Source organism: Lycorma delicatula, chromosome 1, assembly GCF_047948215.1.
Source record: "Lycorma delicatula isolate Av1 chromosome 1, ASM4794821v1, whole genome shotgun sequence".
NCBI lineage: Eukaryota > Metazoa > Arthropoda > Insecta > Hemiptera > Fulgoridae > Lycorma > Lycorma delicatula.
The window spans coordinates 198,579,131-198,596,781 of record NC_134455.1 but is presented as its reverse complement, the minus strand read 5'-3'; the positions used below and the strand labels follow the sequence as shown (position 1 = coordinate 198,596,781).

Genomic DNA, 17,651 nt, shown 5'->3' with positions numbered 1-17,651 from the left:
TAGATATTGTATTTGATTGTTTGTCTTGTATGCCGGATTAAATTCACTTTTATCATAAATATTGTTATATTTTCAACTACATTATCAGTGTATTAATACTTTAAATATAGATTGTCAATATTTTATGTACCATTTATATAAGAGTTGTGGTATTAATTTTTTTTTGAAATCTGTTTTTTGTATATATTATCAATTAAAGAAAAAGAATATATATATATAATAAAAATATTATAACCATTATGTTTAGCAAATTTGTTTTACAATATCTGTTTCTTTGTTTAATTTACTTTTATTTTTATTATAGTGTGTGCAATTAATTGGTGTGTATATGTACTAATTTTTTGTGACCACGGATGATTTGAATTTCTTATGTATTTGGTTTTATTGGTTGTGGGTTTCCTATATATTGACATTATAAATTGATTATTTTTGTTAATTTTGATACTAATATCTCGAAAATTTATTGCTCTATTTATGTCAATTTTAAAAATAAATTTCAAACTATTATAATATGAATTTTTTCTTTTTCCTGTTTAACCTCCGGTAATTACTGTTCAGATAATACTTCAGAGGATGAATGAGGCTGATATGTATGAGTGTAAATGAAATGTAGTCTTGTACAGTCTCAGTTCGAGCATTCCCGAGATGTGTGGTTAATTGAAACCCAACCACCAACGAACACCGGGTATCCACAATCTAGTATTCTAATCTGTGTAAAAATAACTGACTTTATTGGCTTGAATGCTGCAACTCTCGACATCCAAATCATCTGATTTAAGAAGAAGCGTTCACCATTAGACCAACCCAGTGGTATTATAATATGAAGTATTATAGTATGAATTAATTTAATTCAAAATTATTAAATGTTCATTTTGTATAATGAGATTATAAACTACAAAAACATTATCAAAATAGCCAGTTCATAATAGGATATCATATGTATGAATAATGCCATAAATAATTTTATCTTCTAAATCTTGGATATGATAGCTGATAATGGAAAACTCACTGGTAAAATATTTTCTGGAATATAATATTTATCATTAAGTTTAAAGTAATTTTGTTGGCAAACATTTCTAACAATAGTAATAATATTATCAATAAAGAACAGGTCTTCATTATTGTATATTAATTTATTTTTTATTATTTGAACTGTTTTATCTATGGGTATGCTAGGATACATATTACTAATATCGTAACTTACCATTCTAGTTTTTTCTCCAATTTTTAAATCTTTTAATTTATTTACAAATTCAAATCTATTTTTAATGTATTTTATATATTGTTTTTGGTATAATATACGATGGAGCAGTTGTGAAATTTATCAAAGGTCGCATAGGTATACCAGGTCTATGTATTTTTGGGAGTTCTGTTAATTTTGGTGCACTTGGTTCAAATTGGCATAATTTAGAATGATATTTTGTTATTTTTATAATTAAAAATATTACAGTATTTTTTTTATTAAACTTTTAGTTACGTTTAGAAATTTATTAGTCGGATCATTTTTTCTTTGAAATTATTTTCTAATACATACTATTTCATAAGATTATTATATTTTTCAGTATACATAATGACAGGAGTCATCTGATTTTAAGATAATGCAATTATTCTTATTAAATTTATTTTTTAATTAGTAAATTACTTTATTATTAATATTTTTGGAAATTGGTTTGCAACTCAAATTTTTAGTTTTAATTTTATGAATTTTAGTACTACTGAAATACACTGACATATAATTACGCGGAATTCATAAAATAAAGTGTAATGATTGTGACCACACACACACATATATGTTTTATATATATATATACATATATAAAACTAATAGGTCTTTTAAAACTAGATTTTTAGAACACATGATTAATTATAAAAATGGTAAATTGGGTTTATCATGTTGCTGACCACCTTATTAATAACAAACATACTGTATCTGATATTCAGACAAATTTGGAAATAGTGGAAATCAAGAAATTTAATTAAAAAAATAATAGTAAAAGTTTGGACATTTTAGAGAGATTTTATATATATATAAATACAAATGAATTTCTAACTTGATCAACTTCCAAACAGAATATGAAGATGATACTATTATAAAAACAGCAACAGATGGCAGCACGTTTTTAGATAAAACTAGATATAATCAGAATGTATATAAATAATTTCAAATGCACTCAGTAATGTAACATTGGCTGGTGAGGTTACATGCTATAGATTTTCTGATTATTTTATTTTTAAATTTAATTTTAATTTTTAATTCTTAATTGACGTCATATTTAAATACATGTAGTAATTTTATTTCATTTACTTCATGTTTTTTATATATGATAATAATTTTAATCTTTTAATTTTTATTTTATAAAAAAAATAATTGTTGTGTTTGAGATGTAATTTTATATAATTTATATACAGCTGATGATGCAGGATCCCATGAAAGTACTATTGGAATAAAGAAAAGAAAAAAATAAGGTAAGTGTAATTTCATTTACTTTGTAATTCTGTACTTGGGTTGTTCAAGTTGGTTTTTGATATAAGAAATACAATATATATAAAAAAGCAAAAAAGAGTAATAACTGATCAAATTTAAGCAAATAATATTATATGATAAAACATACCTGATCAGTAGTATTCTAGCTTGGGTAAATTGGAAACGCATTTTATCTTGAAAACAGAACTGAATGATAAAGTACTATTCTAAATACAAACAATACTTCTTACTAAATTGGTTAGCCAATAATAAAAGTATAATATAATTAATAAATAGTAGTATAATGCTACACAATTACTCTTTTATTATGGAATCAAAATGAAATGATAATATCTTGAGATGCTGACACATCCAATAAAATTTATGCAAAGATAGTATGCTGCAATGATTTCTGTAATTACTATATGTAACCCATCCAACTTACTCTATTGCATTACATTAACTTACAGATGTTAAATTAATTAATTTAGAAGGTTAAACTTTTTTAGCAATATATCATAAGTACTTGAAAAGTATTATGTAAATTTACAAGCCACAATATTTTAGATTTATTATCATTTAAAAATAAATGTTTCTGTAATTTTTTGTTAAATAATTTTGTATAATTAATTCTAGTACATCACTGTTGCAATACTGTAGTGGTATGAAATCTCATACTTACACATGAGTTATCCTACTTTCTAGACAATTGTATGACAGCTGAATCATATGTATGATATCTGAAATAATCTAGCATATGAAAGAATCCGACTCAGGTTTATAGTATTATGGTGATTATATATAGGAATAGGTATCAGGTGTTTCAGGAAGTTTCTGCCGTACTTTGCAGACTCATTAAAATAATGAAAATCACCCAGATTTCTACTCTAAAGGTCAAGCACTGCTATACTAAAGCTCTAGGACATAAATTATTGAGTAAAATTAGTGATTTTATATACAATATTGCAAAAAAATTTGAAAAAAAAAATGGGACCATATTTTACAGTTTCTGAGAAAAGTGTTAAATTTAAAAACAAGTAAGATTAACAAATGAAGTGTTAATTTAAAAACAAACAAAAAATTCTGAAAATCTTTTAACACAATTGATGAGTAAAAGGTAGATCTATTTTTCTCAAAATAATCTTGTAACAAAATTATTAATTAATTAACTTACAGTAATAATATTAAATTGATCAAAAAGTACATCTTCAGTGTCTGTACAAATTTCAATGTGCATTAATGGATGCGACTGCCTTCTCAACATTGTTGGGCAATAAACATGATTTTGTATAAAAGTTACATTTTCAGTGTCTTATTTTTGGGCATATACTAATGCCTTCATGTGTCCTCCTATAAAGAAATCTATAGGAGTCAATATGAGGGATTTGACTGGTCACTCATTTCAGCCTATCCACCATTTAAAAATTTTTCATCAAGATGATGAGTTATCCACCAGTCAAAATGAGTGGGTTCTCAATATTTATGGAAATGGCAAGACCCTAGTCATGTTTGCATTATCAGAGGGACATCCTCTGAAAGCTAGAGAAGCTCATTTTATAGAAAATTTAAATAGATATCCTCTGAGAGTCAATGATTAAATACATGAGTTCCTCGGATCAGAACATTTCCTTTTTCACCACAGAAAAAATTAAAAAAAAAACGAAATTAGAAGTTAGATTCAGAAATTCAAGAGGACTGCCAACATTCTAAATATGATTGTTTCTTGTACTGTTAATACTATTATATTTAAAAATTCCTATGTCAGTATATAGTATTTGTATTATACGCATTTGTATTATAGTATTTGTGTAGTTAATGCATTATTTTCCAATAACCATTGGTAGTAATCTATTGTTTCTCTTATGTTTTCTATGAGTATGTGTAAATACCTGTTATTGGTAATAATTTGGTTAGGGAGCCATCAACAATATTTCTCAACAGCTTCTCTAGAATTATCACTGCAGTACCTATAGATAAAAATATTTGCATATTTCTCATTTGTTAATTAAAACAACAGTTTCCTGTTATTTTTTAATCATTAAAAAGAATTTTCAGAATAAAAAAAAAAACAATAATGAATGAATGATAATTAGCACATGAAAATCACACTTAATAATAGTTCTCATTAGTACTGTTTATAATTTATTTATTGAACTTACAAAAATATTCATTTAAAAACAAATATATTATATCGAACTTTACCCTAATTTACATGAGCTCACAGTACAACACTATTACAACATTCTTAAAAAGGTTTAATTTATAGTATGTTTTGAAAAGGAACAGGGACCACTAACAATTATGTATATAAGTATTCTTAGCAGCTAATAGATGCAAATAAAAAAATATTTTCAACATGGTAGAAAAAGCCTCATCCTTTTTTAATGCAAAATTTTCAAAAACGTTTGTTGTTTAGTTTTCAATAAAAATGGACTTCTAAACTTATTATTTAGTTTTTATTGACTTAAATTATATCAATTTTCCCATAATTAGATTCCCTACAAATTTATTTTATTTTGGCTGTTAGTAATTTAAAAAAGTAAATCTATGCCAAACCTAAAAAAGATTTGCTTTTTGATTAATTTTTTTTTTAATTTTCTCAGAAAATACTGAGACAGAATTCTAGAATCAATTTTTTTTTTCAATCTGACAAATAAGATGGTATATATAAAACCCAATACAATTCACGTCGGTTAATATTTAGACAGATGAAGTTTTAATAAAGCATTATTTGATCTCTAGGACAGAAAATAGAGTGAAATCTCTCACTGGCTGTAACTTAAAAACAAAGTATTTCCAATTGTACGTCTAAATAAATTTTTTTCATTATTTTGATTAGAGGAATACACCAAAAAAATATGATAAAACTTCCTGAATATATAATTAGAAGTGGAAGTTTATTCACATGAAAGCTATCAGCAAATTAATTTATACGGGAGTAATAATATAAAGAGAAAAAGTACAAAGGTCAAAGCTTTATGACATATTTTGATGGTTCATACTACCATTTTAAGAAAAGTAACTTCCCTAGGTTGAAAAGGAAATGCAGGAAGAGTTTTGCTTAAAATTAACCGTATAAAACCAAGTCTCTATTAATTTCTAATGGGAAGCTGTTTACATCACAACTGTCATGACTGAGGTGGATGGCTCATGTATATTGTTACAGGTAATGAAAGTCCATTTTCTTTTTGAAATTCTTATTCTTAATCCCAATAATTGTGCATAATCAAAGTGAATAGCAGATTTTTTCTTCTAAAGGACTCTTGTTTCCTCATATTTCCTTGCAAATTCAAAACATTTTTTTTAATACTACCTACAAAAAAATGACTCATAAATGGAAGAAACTAGTTAATAGAATACTTAGTAAGACATCATCTTTGTAAAATCTAATGAATGAACACGTCCACGTTTGATACTCCTCATGTATGGACAATTGGAAAATTGTACATTATTTGAGCTTCTAAAAAAAAAAAACACAAAAAAATCTGATATTGTACCAATTAACAGAAATAAATTTTTCAATATCTCTAAAATTAAATACAGAAGGAAGCCATTTTATTATTTTACCTGTCTTTGATATTCTGATCAGCAAGAGGATCATCAGGATCTGTTGGTTTCTCATGGCGATAAGGGCATTCTTCACCTCGTCTACATTCACCTTTTACCCAAAATGAACAGATATGAGGTCGATTCCTTTTATAGTATGGTGTTGTACGAGCAAGCTTCATTAACATGTCACTAGCTGCTTGTGTTTTGCCAACACTACCTGCAGGTGTGGTTGAATCAATTTTTCCCATCTAGAAAAAAAAAATGTTTCAAAATTGTGAAATATATTACATAAAAAATACAATTACACATTTACTTTTGTGAGATGTCACATGATTGGTAAATCACTCTGTAACTTTCTATTTTGTACCAATCTCTTAATAAATTCAATAATAAATAAAGCTTCATATTTTGTAAATATAAATCTTCCTTTAACTTCTCACTAATTTCTAGAATCAAATTTATTAATCCTGTATGCATTAATGCACTGCTAACTTTGTACTTTTCAACACTCTCCTGCAAAGTGTCTACTCTTTGTTTTTCTGTTGTTCATATTTTGCTAACATAAGGTGCTGCAATTTACAAAAGTAGTTCTATACATTTTTTTTAAATTCTTAAATGTAACAAATTTATTTTCTGTAAAGTCTGTTCTTCTCTAGTCTGTAAAGGTTCTCTTTGTTTACATCAGCCTGCTTTTGATATGTTATTTGTTTCTTCCATACATTCTAATCTACAATTAAACAACAAAATTCTGCAACTGCAAGTATATATTGTTCTATGTAAGTTTTTCACTATCTCGATTTCTGTTTCATTTCACCATTTTTTTGTTGTTTATTTTTCAATTAATATATTTTTTACTCAGTAATGAATCCATACTATTCGCCATTCATTACATCAGATTCATTCCTAGTTTCAAAATAACAAAATAAAATATTTCAATTTTTTTATTCCTTTATTGCTTCTCGAGTCTCAAGGCTTCTTTTTATTCACAGATTTAATAGCAATAGGGTTAGGCTACAATCTTGTTTTACTCCTCCCATATTGAAGGCTGCTTTTCCTAATTTTCAATTCTTATTATAGTTATCTGATCCTTGAATACATCTTCTTTTATATTTTAATCACTTTTGTAATAAGTAAAATATAATTTTTCAAGATCTAAACGATGTGTTTCAAAGTTTTAGGATAAGGCAAGTTTTAAAGAGCAATAAAAAAATTAAAATAGAAACTAAAGGTAATAACATTTTTTTATAATGTTAATTTTTTTTTTATTTCACTGAAACGATTTATCTTACCCAAAAAAGGGTAAGTACAGATTTCTAATTCAATACATTGTAAGGGTAGAATGATGAACCTGTGAAAGACTATATTTTATTTATGACTAAACTTTTTATGAAATTAAATAATAGGGCACTTATATCTCATTAATTGGAGATAACGAGATATAAATTCATACCTAACAAATTACAAATACAGTAAAAATACAGTGTTTGTAAACATGGAATAAAATCTTTATAAAGCTTATATAAAAAATTAAGCATTTATATCTCATAATTACCTCACTATCCATATTCTGAATATAGTATTCCTTGTTGACTTCAGAACGTGGAAGGTCATCTTTAATACGTAATGCAGTATCTCTAACTTGAATAGGTAAACCATATTCTAAATCCAAGAGACAAGTCTGACAGACATTTTTTAATCGGCTGCATGTCTGGCACACCTCAGTCTTCTTAAACCTCATCCTGGCTCCAGGACACCAACGAAAAACTGTGAATGGGCGAGAACATATCTTGCATTCTTTACCATACTTTTCCTTGGTCTAAAAAGAAGAAAAGTAATAATTTCATAAACAGTGCAGGTAAACTTGCACAAAATATATTTACATACTATTCCTGTATCATTTTATGTTTAAAATTACTATTAATAAAAAAAAAAAAAAAAAATAATAAATAAAGTTTAAAGAATTAATGAGTAGTTATAGTAGTTATAGTTATAGTTATTACACAAAAAACTAAGTTAATATACTAACCTATCAATGGTTTATTATCTTTTTCTCCTCAGTAATGAATCCATACTATTCACCATTCATTACATCCAATTCATTCCTAATTTCAGAATAAAAAACAATAAAACATTTCTATTTTTTATTCCTTCATTGCTTGGCCAAAAACTTTATACGCAATGTTTTAAAGCCTACAAAATATTACTACTTATTTTTCAGAAATGTTCCATACATTTAATCATTTTTATTCTTAATTTACGACCACTCTGAGAAAAAATAGAAAAAGATACAAAAGTCTTTTTTATAAAACTTTTTCTACTTTTCTATAAAACTTCTTTATAGAAATATTTATCATATATGTGTTATGAGAAAATGATTTTTGAATTCCTTGTCATAAAACAAAGCTGTCTATGAAAACATAGAATATTACAAGAAAACAAATCAGTGTTAAATTAGTCTGTTTTTCAAGCAATAGAATGGGTCTCCCTTAGTATTGTTATTAATAATATGATATAATAAATATAACCTTACCTTCTTGTTAATTTAATTTTAAAATTATTATAAGTTTTCCTATAATGTTTATGATAATTGGAATGATTCTTGCAGTTTAACTTGTTTAATTTAAGATTTAAATGATTTAGTCACCGATATGCAGTCGATGGAGACGGTCATGTGTTTCGTTCACATATCCTAGTGTGTGCCTCTCCTGTTATGTTCTGTTAGTATTTGTGTGTCACAAATATCCACACTACAAAAAATTTACTGATCTTTATTTTGCAATTGTCACTAATATCTTTGCCAGCTAAATATGTTGTGTGTTAAATGTAAAGTGGTATTTCTCAACGAAAATGAAGCTATTACATGTAGTGAATGCAAGAATTCGTTCCGTGCTTCATGTACCAGACTTGAAACTACGGAAAAATTCCAAAACTAAATCAGTGTGGAAGTGTGATGGGTATGTTACTACATCTGAAGGTCAATTTAGTAATCAGGATTCAGGTTTTAATAAAATTTTAATTTTGCTTTCCAATTTGTGGGATGAAATTACTTCTTTATTTAACAGAAAACTCGAAGATCTCTCCACCTATATCAAAATACTGAACAAAACCTCAGAAGAGACGAAAATGCAAGTAAATAAATTATCCATTGAAAATAATGAAGTTGCAAAAAATGTAATGAATTGGAAGGAAACAATATAAAATTAACCCAAGACATGTCACAATTGCAACATGAATTACATTACCTACACCAACAAATGAAAATAAATAACATCAAAATATCCGGCATTCCCTGAGACTAAGGCCGAGGACTTATGCAACATCTTGGAATCTGTTGCTCATGCCATTCATAAAGAGTTGAAACATGAAGAAAAGGTTAAAGGAATTAATTTTAAATTACTCCAAGCTAATTCAATAATTCTGAGTATTGAGAATCCACAAAGATTACTCTAATTGCTATTTATAGATCACCATCTGCAGTTGTGGATACACTCTTTAGCAGTTTGAACAAGTATTTATATAAGTTTAGACACAGTGATACTACTGCCTTAATCAGGGAACTGAACATCCATATAAACAGAAACATAAACAAAGTTTATGAATATTTTGGTGTACTATTATTAAACGGCTTCAAGTCATATATAAATAAACCCACAGGGTACAAGAAAATACTGAATCTTGTATCGATCACATATTCTTTAGAATACTAATTTTTATTCTGAAATTATTATCAGATCAATACTTAAAACTAAGATCTCTAATAATTTTTGCACAACTCTCCAGCTTGGAATGGAAAATAAGGTAAATAATGGTACTAAAGAGCAGTCATTTAATGAACTACATTATGATTTGTTAGTGCAAAATCTTCAAAAAGTGGGAGAATATTTCACAGATGCAGATGAAATACTATATTCTTTTTTGAATAAACTGACCAATCACATAAAAAATGTAATACGTAAAAAAAATATAACACACAAATATAGATCTTTAAAAAACTGAATAACTATCGGCTCAGTCACATTTGTAAGAAATTGTGATAAATTATACAAAACTCTCCTCAAACAACCTTTCAACGCCAATTTCAAATCTAAATATAAAAAATGCAGAAATCTTTTAGGTGAACTAATTAAAAAATGTAAACACGACTATTATAAAAGTAAAATTTTAAAGCTAAATTTAGATGTAAAAACACATGGAACTGTATAAATGAACTATTAAATATTAAAAAAACCAAAATTATTCTAGAAATAGACCCTGAAATTTTAAGTGACCATTTTGTTCAAATAGGTAAGGAATATGTGGAAAAGTTGTTAAATGCAAATATGTCTGCTATGCATGACAATTATCAATGAGATGTGGATATGGCAACTCATGGTTCTTTTTTCCTGTTTTCAACAAATGAAAACAAAATTATCAATATAATTATTCTTCTCAAAAATAATTCAGCTCCAGGTATTGATGGTTTCAAAAACATTTTCTTAAAAAAAATCTCACCATATATAGCTAAGCCAATTAAAGAATTACAAAATAAATGTTTTGTCATAGGGTGTTTTCCAAATAAATTTAAAATCGCTAATATTATCCCACTCTTCAAGTCAGGAGATTGCTGTATTCCCACAAATTATCGTACAATAAACTTATTAAATGTCTATCTAAAGTTATGGAAAAAATTGTCAAATCACGAGTGACAAAATATTTAAGTAAATTCAATGTAATTCATGCAAATCAGTATGGATTTCGACCAAAGAAATGCACCCAAGACGTGATAAATTGCCTTAAAAATCTTTAAGGATAATAATAAAACTATAGTAGTATTTTTACAGCTGGAGAAAACCTTTGTACCGTCCAATATTCAAAGCTGCTACAAAAATTGCTGCTACCTAAAAAACAGATGCAAATACTTATGCTCAACAAAAATGCCAGCATAAAGCAATTGACTATATATGGCCTACCATAGGGATCAATTTTATCTCGTATCTTATTTTTATTGTTCATAAATAACTTACTAAAGCTAGAAAACTGTGATATAATATCTTTTGCTGATGACATGTCTTGATTTTCACAGGCTCCTCATGGGATGAGGTTATAATAAGATCAGCTGAAGAAGTTCTTAGGGGGGTGTCAAAGCTTGGTTTGATATACATTTACTAACCTTAAATGTTAAAACAAGTTTATGATGTTTCCTGCAAATCATGGTAATTAGCCTTCTAACTTAAATAATTTAACCATGCATTTGTAAACTGCAAAAAGCCAAATTTTACTTCATGTCTGTGTCCCAAACTACAAAATCTAAATAAAATAAAATATCTTTGTGTTTGGATAGATCCTCACCTTAAATGGGATGTGCACATTAACAATATCTGCAAAAGAATTAACACTTAATCCTTACATTCCACTAAGTTAGTAAATTAAAAAATAACAGTATCGATAGACTTTGTATTTTGTGTATGCTCAATCAATATTGCAACATGGAATATGCTGATGGGATGGGGCAAGAAACGTGCACTTTAATAAAGTGTATGTGCTTCAAAAACACTTAATAAAAAGCAGTCTTAAATAGACCAAGACTTCACCCTACAGCTGACCGATTCCGGGAATTTAACGTATTAACAATGAAACAGCTCTATGTCAAAAGCATAGTTTTATATATATATATATATATAAAACCAAACGACAAGCCCAAAAAAACTTCATTCAGCAAATAGAAGAAAGTTCCAAGAAAACTAATTTCCGAGACTATTATAAAATTTTTGGTCAGGCTCTTCAAAGATATGAACCATCCACCCTTATGCTGAGAGGAAAAAAAGGAAATATGGCCCACACCAATAAGGAAAATGCTGAAATTTTGGCAGAAACCTTCAACAGACTCCTCAACTGTGACGACCCCCCAGAGCTTTTTGAGATTGACACTGAAACTCCAGTTAAAACTTCACCAGTAAATATCAACCCGCCAACAATTCAAGAAGTTCTCGCACCCTTAAATGAAATAAAAAACTACAAAGCAAGCGGAGAAGACCAGCTTTTCGCAGAACTCTGGAAACACTCATCAGTTTATTCAGTCAAAACTTCCCTACATCTATGCCTCGTGAAAATATGGAACGAAGAAAAACTTCCAAAACACTGGACCACAGCCCTCATCCATCCATTACATAAAAAAGGGGATAAAACTAATCCGGAAAACTACAGAGGCATATCTCTCCTGGATTGCACATACAAAATCCTGTCGAGAATCATATACAACCGATGCAAAGACCAACTTGAACTGGAACTTGGGGAATACCAAGGGGGATTTAAGCCATGGAGAGGTTGCCCGGAGCAAATAATATCCCTAAAACTTATGATGGACTTATATAAAAGACGGAAAAAACAACTAATAATCACCTTCGTCGACTTTAAAAGGGCCTATGATTGTATACACCGACCATCCATGCTGAATATTCTGAGAAACCTGGGCCTTCACCCTAAACTCGTAAACATGATAAAATTAACTTTAACCAATACCCAGTCCAGAGTGAAATTCAGAGGTGAACTCTCTCAACCCTTCTACATAAAAACTGGATTGAGGCAAGGAAACGGCCTCTCACCACTCCTTTTTAACTGCACCCTCGAATTTGTCATGAGAAAATGGTATGAAATAAATCCCAAAAATATAAAAATGGGTACTAAGAAAAACTCCATCACACTAAATTGCCTAGGATTTGCAGATGACCTCGCTCTTTTAGCAAATAATATTCAAGAAGCCAAAACACAAATCATGAGCCTTCAAAACCTAGCACAAAAGATAGGGTTTCATATCTCTTTCGAAAAAACTGAACTAATGGCCATAGATCCTCTGGTAATAGAGCACATTACGGTAAACAATCAGAAAATTAAAATAGTAAAACAATTTAAATATCTAGGGGAAATAATAACTTATAATTTAAATGAAAAAGTGACATGGCAAAACAGGACAAATAAAATGATTAAATCCCAAAAATTAACTTGGTCAACATATAACAAAAATAACAAAAAATGCCTTTCTGCTAAAACAAAACTTAAACATTATAAAACTGTAGTACAGCCAGAAGTCACCTACGGAAGCGAGACCCTTTTCAAAATCACTCAGAAAAACCGAATTGAAAAAATTCTGAAAATAGAGAGGAGAATTGTCAGAACGTGTATCAATAAAAAACACCAAAAAGAAGGCCAATGGTGGATTGTGCCAAATGAGGTGGTGTATCGAGAAATAGAGCCTGTTACTGATACTATGCGGAAAAAAAGAATCTCTTTCTTCGGTCATCTCATAAGGACACCGGAAACAAGACTGTCAAGAAATATCATTGAAAAGCTCTGGTTCCAAAAGCTAGAAGTAGGATGGATCAAAGAAATTAGAGAAGATATGAAAGAATTGGGAATTTCCCTGACTGACCTACAGAATAAAACTGGAAAAATTACAAAGCTAAAAGATAAAAGCATTAGATTTAAACAAAAGACAGACAAACGACAAAATACAACGAAGAGGGTGTTTACGGATGAAGAAAAGAAAGCAAGATCTGAACGGATGAAGAAATACTGGGCAGCTCAAAAGAGTAAAATAACACGCTTTTCTCAGAAAAGATCCATTCAACTAAAATTGACTTAAGTGGTCCCATGTTGGCCGTAAAAGCATAATAAATAAATAAATAAATATATACAAAAATATAAATCTCTTTAATAACAGTTATTCATCATATAATCTGAGGCTATCCAGTATCACCTTTATAATACCCCTTAATGACCTATCAATTTGCATAAGATATTTTATGTATATTTCTGCTAAACCAATAAATCTTATTCCTACCAAATTTATGTATAGCAGTGAACAAAAATCTCCTTAACGAAATAGATAAGTGGATAATGATAAATAATGAGTTTGAATCACTATTCTAAACATGTTTTTGCCATCCTGTGTAAACGATACATAATTAGTTAATTTTTTAATCCAATCTTAATAACATTTTGGTTATTTATATAAAATCCTATAATCAAAATTAAGGAAGGCAAACTTATTAAGGGTAAATTTATAATTATGATTATAATCATAATATTAATACTAAGATTATTTAGCATTATTTTGTATAGTTACAAAATAGTGTTAACATAACAGATAAAACAATATTCATTTTACTCCAATTTATTCAATATACTAACCATAGTGTACAACAATACAAATATTATTTGCATCATCTTCACACTCTTGTACGTTCTTGATTTTCTAAATCTAAAATGTTGAATTTTGATATGGCTGTTTATTTGTTATATTTTTTTTATTCTTTTGTTGTTTTTCTACGGTAATAAATTAAAATTTTAATTTATCTTGATCTTTAACAACTAATTTTTTGTTTATAAGAACTTTCATTCATTTATGTAGGAACTTTTAGTTAATACTATTTATTTTAAAAATAGTTTTAATTTTTACATTCCCTTTTTAGAAATATATAAAATGGTTCATGCTTGCACATATCAAGCATGATTGTAAGATAATATTCATACACATAAAAATATGTTATATATATATATATATATATACACACACACATATATATAATATGGTTAAGAAACCAGATTTCTAGAGAAACATATTATACACTATAAAAATGGAAAATTGGGTTTATCTAATGTTGCTGACCACCCCATTAACAATAAACATTCTGATATTCAAACCAATTTGGAAATTAAGAAATATAATATTAATAATAATAAAAATTTAGACATTTTGGAAAAATATTATATATATAAATATAAGAGTAAATCCATACAGTATTATATTATAATATTGGCTAGCCAAGACACATAGTATATTTTATCCTATTTATTTTAATTTTATCAATTCTGATGGAAATTTTTTTAAAAAATTTAAAACGTTATAATATTTAAAATTTCCTTTAACATGTTGTCACTGTCTAAGTACAGTACTGTATTAACATAGACAATAAATCTAAAAGAAAAAAAATTTTATTGACCGCACAAATATTTGTTCTATAAATTTTAATGTATCATATGTATTCTAATGTGTAAATGTAAACAAGAAAAAAAATTAAAAACATTACTGAAGATGGGCTTATGCCTGAAGGGGCTTTATTGAAAAAAAAAAAAAAAAATTGTAAGGTAATAATGTTCTTTAATTCTGCACTTTGTGGAGTGGCTGAATAAGTTTACATTATATAATTTTATATATATATACACATATTTATTTCAGTACCCCACAATTTTTTTCTAGGAATTGGAGAGAAAAAAATAAGGGTGCAGGGCTTACTTGAAACATAGCCTTTAGCCAGGATAATTTATATAAAGTAAACGCTTTCTTAGAAGTACCTAAATTCAATCACATAAATATAGTTACATTAGGCTTTCGTTTATCAATATCGGATGCCGCTTATACAAAATACATCCTTAATTATTAACATCCTGTTCATATTATCAATAGGAACGAAGTTATGGTATTTTTATGAAACTGATTTATTCTGTAACTTGTGTCTCGCGCATGACTCGACTGTGAGGAGAACTTGAGCAAGCGATCGGCTCATTTCAGGCGAGTTCATGGCTCCTCACTGTCCTGTCTCGAGACACAAGTCATTCTGTATAGGCTGCATCCGGTTCTAATGACACTACAGTTACAGTATCAGTTACCCATCGTCGTCTTGTCTATTCGCCATAGTCATTGTACTGTTTGTATATGTGGACGGTTATGTTCATTTTATCTGTTTACTTTATCTTGTAAAGTTTAATATGGTGATTTATTTTCATTACGGCATTAAAATGAGTACAAAAGGACAGCATCTACAATCTTTTACAGTAAATGAAAAACTGCACGTTATAGAAGAGGCTGACAAAATTGGAAATCGGGCGGCAGGAAGAAAATTTGATGTAGATGAAAGCTGCATTTGAAACTGGCGTAAGAAGAAACAACTTCTGGTGAAAGGCACTGGTAATAAAAGGGCTTTTTGTAGCTTAAAACCAAAATAAACAGACATAGTAAAAAAATTGTATGACTTTGTTATGGAAAAAAGGAATTGCGGTAATGCTGTAACGACAGAAATGTGTCAATCATATGCTCGTGAAATCGCTAAATCATTGAATAAAGTTGATTTTAAAGCAAGCCGTGGATGGATAACATGATTTTTCAATACGACGAAAGACGACCATTTCTCAATGACTTCCAGAAGCTTATGAACAAAAAATATTACATTTTCACAAATATATAATAAATATTAGAAAAGATAAAGGATATTTGCCTTCTCAAATCAGAGCACAGGAATCAGGTTGGATGGACGAATCCTTAATTTTATATTGGATCAGGTGGGTATGACAAAAGCGATCAGGAGATTTACTTAATAAAAAAAATATCGGTATGCTAGTAATGGATAGTTATTGGGGGCATACGACTGATAAAGTGAGACATTTTAAAAAAGATATGACAGACCAAGTAATAATTCCAGGCGGATTGACATCTCTATTGCAACCACTAGATGTCTGCATTAAAACAACTGTATAGTAAATGGATGGCTGATGAAAATTTATTTCTCATGCCTACAGGAAGAATCAAATGCCCAGATTTTAACCAGATTTGTATTTAGATAAAAGGTGTTTGGGAAGGTATTTCCACGGAATTAGTAAGGAAATGTTTTTAAAAAATGGGGAATATCTAATGAACTTGATGGTAGTGAAGACGATCACCTTTGGCAGAGCGACATGTAGACTACTGGTAACTCTTCTACACACATTGAGTGACTAATTAAAAATAAAATCCCATATTAAAAAGTGTATTGAAATGATCCTTTTCAACATGATACTTTCTTTTCGTTTTACTAGCCTACTGATTCTAAACTAAACTAGTATTTACAGTAATTAATTATTAATGTAATATTAGTATTGTAATTTAAATGAATGAATTAAATGCTTTACTTTCTGAATATTTTAGAATTTTTTTATCATATCTGTTGCACTTTAAAATACTGATATATACTCGATTTTTTTTTTAGATTTTCAGTCCGGAAAATCGAGGTGCGGGGGATATTCGTGGGCGGGGGGTACTTGAATAAATACGGTATATATATATATATATATATATATATATTTGTGTTGCCAGAAAATTTAGAGACAAACCTAAAAAACACCCCTTTTGAAAGAAAATAATTTTAATGATACAAAATATGACAATTATGTAATCTATATACAGTAGTTAATGAGGCCTCCCTTAGACTTGTAGCATTTCTTCATCATGCCGAAGAAGATGAATTTGTTGAAGAAGACATTTGTTGAAACAAAAGAGTGAATTCAATATACATGTAAGTAATTATGATTGAAATATTGTTGTAAACTTTCACAAATGGTGCTTACACCCTGACTACACCTTGTAAGATTATTTAAAAACATGTAACCAAATACAATTTCAAGTATTCCACTTCATAACATGAATATAGAGAAATAAAGTAATGTATTAGTTTCTGAAAATTGCTTATAACACTACATCTGTAGCAAATAAAACTAATCGATTTTTTTTTCTCATAGTTTTTGAGAAAAAAAAATTAGATGGAAAAACAGGGTGTTTTAGCCCTGTTTTAAAAATGAAAAAAGATTCTATCTGCAAAATTTCTAGAGCTAGAGCAGTGAAAGATTTACT

At 28.2% G+C, this 17,651-nt stretch overlaps 1 protein-coding gene across 1 annotated transcript in view; it reads right to left on the bottom strand.

Annotated features, from left to right (window-relative positions):
• The window catches only part of LOC142327281 (pre-mRNA-splicing factor RBM22), a 34,283-nt gene that overhangs the window by 10,923 nt on the left and 5,709 nt on the right, over positions 1–17,651 (bottom strand). The window contains exons 3-4 of the mRNA XM_075370182.1: positions 7,566–7,829; positions 6,032–6,261 (exon numbers count right to left, since the gene is read on the bottom strand). Of these exons, the coding sequence (XP_075226297.1) occupies positions 6,032–6,261; positions 7,566–7,829 (494 nt within the window). The remainder of the gene's footprint in view (positions 1–6,031; positions 6,262–7,565; positions 7,830–17,651) is intronic.